The sequence below is a fragment of the Octopus bimaculoides genome, chromosome 13, assembly GCF_001194135.2.
Source record: "Octopus bimaculoides isolate UCB-OBI-ISO-001 chromosome 13, ASM119413v2, whole genome shotgun sequence".
NCBI classification, from domain to species: Eukaryota; Metazoa; Mollusca; class Cephalopoda; order Octopoda; family Octopodidae; genus Octopus; species Octopus bimaculoides.
The window spans coordinates 10,320,004-10,325,724 of NC_068993.1; the positions used below are offsets into that span (position 1 = coordinate 10,320,004).

General features: G+C 36.6%; 1 protein-coding gene across 1 annotated transcript in view; it reads left to right on the plus strand.

Annotated features, from left to right (window-relative positions):
* The first annotated feature begins 3,330 nt into the window (after positions 1-3,330).
* LOC106874552 (transcription termination factor 2) overlaps positions 3,331-5,721 on the plus strand; it is a 34,216-nt gene continuing 31,825 nt past the window's right edge. Inside the window, exons 1-2 of the mRNA XM_014922324.2 lie at positions 3,331-3,430; positions 5,257-5,365. Of these exons, the coding sequence (XP_014777810.1) occupies positions 3,403-3,430; positions 5,257-5,365 (137 nt within the window). The 5' untranslated portion in view covers positions 3,331-3,402. The remainder of the gene's footprint in view (positions 3,431-5,256; positions 5,366-5,721) is intronic.

Genomic DNA, 5,721 nt, shown 5'->3' on the forward strand with positions numbered 1-5,721 from the left:
TTTTGAGTTGCCGTTTTAACTATTGGACTGTGTAATTTAAAATAATTTTATTTATTTAATTTTTCTTTTTTGTCTTTGGTCAGTAAATGTTATTTCCTATGCTTCTACCTAGAAGTCAAAGGAAATGACTACTATTCCCTTTAGATCTTGGTTTTATGACCTGGATATCAATGTTGTGAAACACCTATTTTTCATTACATTTCAGACAGATTCGGTGCTGAGTTGTTGAAGCAATAATAGTAATTATTCTGCTCAATGCCACAGATTTGCTTGTCAGTTGTTTGACCTTAACCAGTTGAGCATGTCCCTTAGTGGCTGATAATATGTGCATCTCTGATCACGAGCAGGAGTAGTGGGAGAGCATCATAGCCATGTGTGGAGTGGGGTTCTTTGGGGTTTGAATAAATGTTAGCAAAGTTTGAAGGAAATATTAGCCATTTTTCATTCTTTCTAGAGGTAAGCAAATAGGAAATAAGTTATTACTCAAGGACAAAAATCGTGTTAATCAGTGCAATGTTTCATTAAATGCCTCATTATCAATGACCTAGATGGGAAAATATTCTGATTTGTAACTAGTCTGGCACTGTTTACACCACATTATTGATATGGCAGTAACCCTCATTTACAAATAGCTGATATCAAAGAACAGATATCTAGCGCTTTGCTGTACTCGTTCACCGCAGTAAAACTGTTAATGCTTCTCCCTCCAACTGAAGCTGAAAGGGTTTTTGATTTGCAAATGCCTTCATTCTTGTCAACATAGAAGCACCCTGCACAGTCTGTAAAGTGTTTAGCATTAGGAAGGACATCCACCCATAGAAACCAAGCCAAAGTAGACTGGAACCTTATGCAGCTCTGGTCAAACTCTTGAACCCATGCCAACTTGAAAAATATGTTAAATGATGATGATGATGATGATAACAATGAGGTACAAATACACACACATCATCATCGTTTAACGTCCACTTTCCATGCTGGCATGGGTTGGATGGTTTGACTGAGGAATGGCGAGCTAGATGGCTGCACCAGGCTCCAATCTGATCTGGCAGAGTTTCTACAGCTGGTTGCCCTTCCTAACGCATATTTGTTCTTTATAAGAAAGTACTGAACAAGACGAGAACCCACATTGTGCAAGGGACTATGAAGAAGAAATTAAGATGAAAGGAATGGATTTACTTCAGACTTGGAAGAGAGTTCCAAAGTCTAGCAATTTGAGGAAAAAAAGCTATGACTGTAGAAAGACTTCTTTATTCATGGACACAAAACAGCATTTGGATGAAGATGCTGCGAATTTTGGGTCAGGCAAGATGGCACAAAGGGATCTGGAATTAAGAGAGAAGGTTCTTCAGAGCACTTCCTGTAGCAATAACAACAGCAAAGACTAAGACTGGTGACGTCATGTTGATGTAGGAAGGGTTGCAGAGTTGAAGTGAGGAGCCAATCAAATCAGAGATTTGCTTCTGAACCTGCTTTCAGTTTCCATCAACCAAATCCAGTCACAAGCCTTTGGTTAACTTGATCAGAGCTGGTGGAGTGTGAAATATTGCAGAAAGGACTCCTTCCAAGCCTCTTCAGTGGTGAAATGATTAAAGAAGACCATTTATGGAAGATGGGGCTCCTTGTCACACAGCTAAATGACCCAAGATTTGTTGGATGAGAATGGCATTAAAAAGCTTCCATGGCCAAGCTAGTCACCAGATATGAACCGTATTGAACACCTCTGGGACATCATGGACAGGACACTACATAAAAAGAAGAAGAAAGCATCTTCAAAGCCAGATCTTTTGAGATTACTGAATGAAACTTGGCGAGAAATTCCGTAACGTATCTTGGAAGGAGGGCTTCCAGGTTGAGGGTAGAAGGAATTCCCCCAGAAATTGATGTGGCCTGGATAGCGGCTGCTGTTCTCCTAGGTAATGAGGATGAAATAGCAGTCCCCCAGGCCACTAAGACAGAAGCAATGAACTGGAAGGGACGGACATTGGAGCTGATTATCCAAGGATTGATAGAGAGCATAAAAAAAAAATGGTGGAGACAATAACTGTTGGAGATATGGTATTAAGAGTTAGGGTAGAGGACAGAATCCCTCGATGCTTCAGATGTGGCCAAAAGGGCCACATTAGAGTGGACTGCTCTTCACCAACCAAGAGAGAACACAAGAGCCAGCAGAGAAGGATGTACCAACAGAAGAGGTAAAAGATGATGTATCATGGAAAGTTGTGGAGAATAGAAGAAAAAGGAAGAAAGCGAATCAAACAGGTAAAACCCCACACCTTTTCAACCTCCCCTCCTCCACTGACACCAGAGTGACCTACTCCCCTCCGACACAAAAGCAAAAAAAGAAAAACGCTGACACACAGGAACCCCCCAAACTCCCCCTCCCCCAGCCAAGGAAGAAAGTTTTGCGTGTATGTTGATCGAAAGGTGCAAGTGAGGAACAGAAGCAGTGAGTATTGGTTGATTTAGAGGGAGATGTGAACGTTAATGGGTGGCACGCATGCTTGTTAATGTCAGAAAAGCAAAAGGAAAGAGTGGAAAGATATAAAGGTGGGTTCACGGTGTGGAAGGTGAACATAAAACATAAGCAATTTGCCTGAAGACATATTAGATACGGATCTCACAAAAAATAGCAAAATAGACATTCTAAAAGGAAGTGCTCAAAGTAGACATTCTCAGTGAAGTTGCTTGGAGTGGGGCGAATAACTTTATTTTCATGTTTTGTCATACGCTTTTTCTCATTTTTTTTGTGTCCCCACGTCTTTGTATTGTCCCCTCTATGTTTGCCTCTAGTGGGCAATAAAAAAATCAGAGTCATGATATACGTGTACATGCGAGGATATCAGGTGTAGTATTGGCGAATTTCAAGAAGGATGCAATGTCTCGGCAACTAACAACTGATGCAGATAGTTTGTTCCATATCCATACAAAATATCAGAAAAAGAAGCATACTTAAAAGCATAAGAGCAGTAATATATATATATTTATTCAGTTAAAAGTTATGACTGGCCATCTATCTATCTAATTAATAAATTCAATAATGGAATAAAAATCTTTTACAAGAATTTTATCAGGAAGCTAGTGTGCAAAAAATTCATAAGGGAAATTTCTATTCCCAAGAATATAATTATTCGTTTATATTTATATATGGGCATTACTACAGAATAATGCCACACACTAGACTTCCCAAATAAACACATTTTACTACCTCGCATTCGGTAGTAAAATGTGCTTATTTAGGAAGTCTAGTGTGTGGCATTATTCTGTAGCAATGCCCTTATATAAATATCTATCTATCTATCTATATGAATAAATAAATTGCGAGTTATCTGCCCTTGTTCATCGAAGAAGCACTTTCCCTCGGTGCGGGAATTTAAATATCGCTCCGTCTCTTCATAACAAAATATGGAACCAGTCTTATGTTCTGGACACAGTAAGTTTTAAAAGTATTTTAAATATTTCTATAATAGACATTTGACATTTTAATTAATTTTACAAGTATTTTGAAAGCTATGTATCATTTTTCAAGTGCGTTTTCCCATTCACTTTCACTTTTTGTTTTTCGGTATAAACAAGTGCGTAGTTAATTTCGTGTGTGTGTGTATATATATATATATATATATATATATATATATATATATACCTTACAACTTTACTTGGTTATATATATATATATATAAGGAATGGTAATGAAATATTTTGGGATATTGGAGATTAGTAGACCAAACTCACGCTTGTATCCCTTAAATATAAGCATATAATACTGACCTATCGATGTTTTATGTCTGTCTTAGCGCGACAAATATAATTGACAAACAATTTTAAAACAATAATACGGCGAATCAAACTAGAGACATAAAATATTTGGCATAACTACAGGGTTTTACCCCCCAGACTTTGGGAGGTCATAACTTTCAGAAAAATGAATATTTTTTAATGAAATTTTCTATGCATATAGTATTTACTATGTAGAATCCGAATATACAAAACTTTCCGGTGAAAGTGTTTTAGAATGGTGGTGGGCTACAATTTTCGGAAATTCCAACAGAGTCCACTTAAATTCTTCTTAACTTCCAGGAAAATTAATATTTTTTCGTGAAATTTTCTACAAATATACCTTGATGTATGTACATTTCGAGCATGTAGGAATTTTGAAGGAAACAAGTGCAGGTTATTTTTGAGAAGCGTTCCCCCACTCGGTGGTGTTTCGGAGCAAGTCGTCCATATTTGTTTCATTTTTCTCTATTATGTGCGTATGTGCATCCGTAGATTTCTAGACAGTGAAGAGAAGCCGTCATAAGAAAACTTTCGTTAAAAATAACATGCACACGATTTCTTTTTCTCAATAGAAGTAAATTCCAAAGTAAACGTTTCTAGTAGAGAAGTAGAAGAGAACAGGAGCAAAAATAGGAATATACACGCACGGTTAAATAGAGAAACTATCACAGTGTCGCTTCCCGAAGAATTTAAAAATGTTAGCTTTCCGAAACTTTTTTTTCAATCTTGCAAAAACACGAAGATTAAGAATAAACAGAAAAAGTACACAAATATATTTTACATACCTGTCGTATACGTCGATTTTGTTTTTTTCACTTTAAAGGTAGTTATGTTATTTTGTTGGGATTAATCCACCTTTAAAGTGAAAAAAACAAAACCGACGTATACGACAGGTGTGTAAAATATAGTCACACACACACTCGTATATGTGTGTGTGTGTGCGTGTAAAAATATATGCATATATCCGTGTGTATATATATATATATATATATGTGTGTGTGTGTGTGTGTGTATGTATGTACAAAGAATAAGTCCCGGGGTTGATTTGCTCGACTAAAGGCAGTGCTCCAGCATGGCCGCAGTCAAATGACTGAAACAAGTAAAAGAGAAAAGAGTATATGTGTGTGTGTGTTTATATATATACATGTATGTATGTGTGTGTATATATATATATATATATATATAAAGACAAGGCATACATAATGGTCATTACATATTTTTCTTTATTGTATTAGATTTAACTTTGCCTTGTTTTGCATATCACTCTGTGTAAAAACCAGTGTAACTGGAGCACAATGATGGATTTACAATATAGAATGGTGATGAACTATAACCCCGGACCCTGCCACAAGAATATGTGGAGTTCTTTACTAACCTGAACAATATTGATAGTCTGGTGTACTAACAGAAAGCTTATAAAGTATTGATAATCCATCACTAATCTCTCTCTCTCTCTTTTCAATTTCCTTTTAATATATGCAGAAAAAGAATGTTACTTGAAAACCGGAGGGAAACCTGGCCCTAATTTCAAAAGGAGTTTTTATGTGTGTAGTGTACGCGAGTCTCGTTGTGACTTTGTTCAACCTGTGAGGTAAGTCATCAGAATTACTTAAAAATCTTATATTTCATTATCTTTTTTTGTTTGTCAGTCTTTGTGGCATTAAGGTACTGGTTTAGTTTAGTCTGTCATAATTCCAGTTCCTTTGTGGTAAAATGGAATCCCTCTCAATATTGCTGTGAATTTTTTTCTGTCTCTGTGTGTCTGCCTGTCTTACTGCTGTATTATAAGATCTATTTATTTGTTGTGTCGTCCTAATAGCATATGTACAATATCTCTTTTATATATATATATATATATATAATCTGCCAAATCAGATTGGAGCCTGGTGTGCCCATCCGGTTCACCAGTCCTCAGTCAAATCGTCCAACCCATGCTAGCATGGAAAG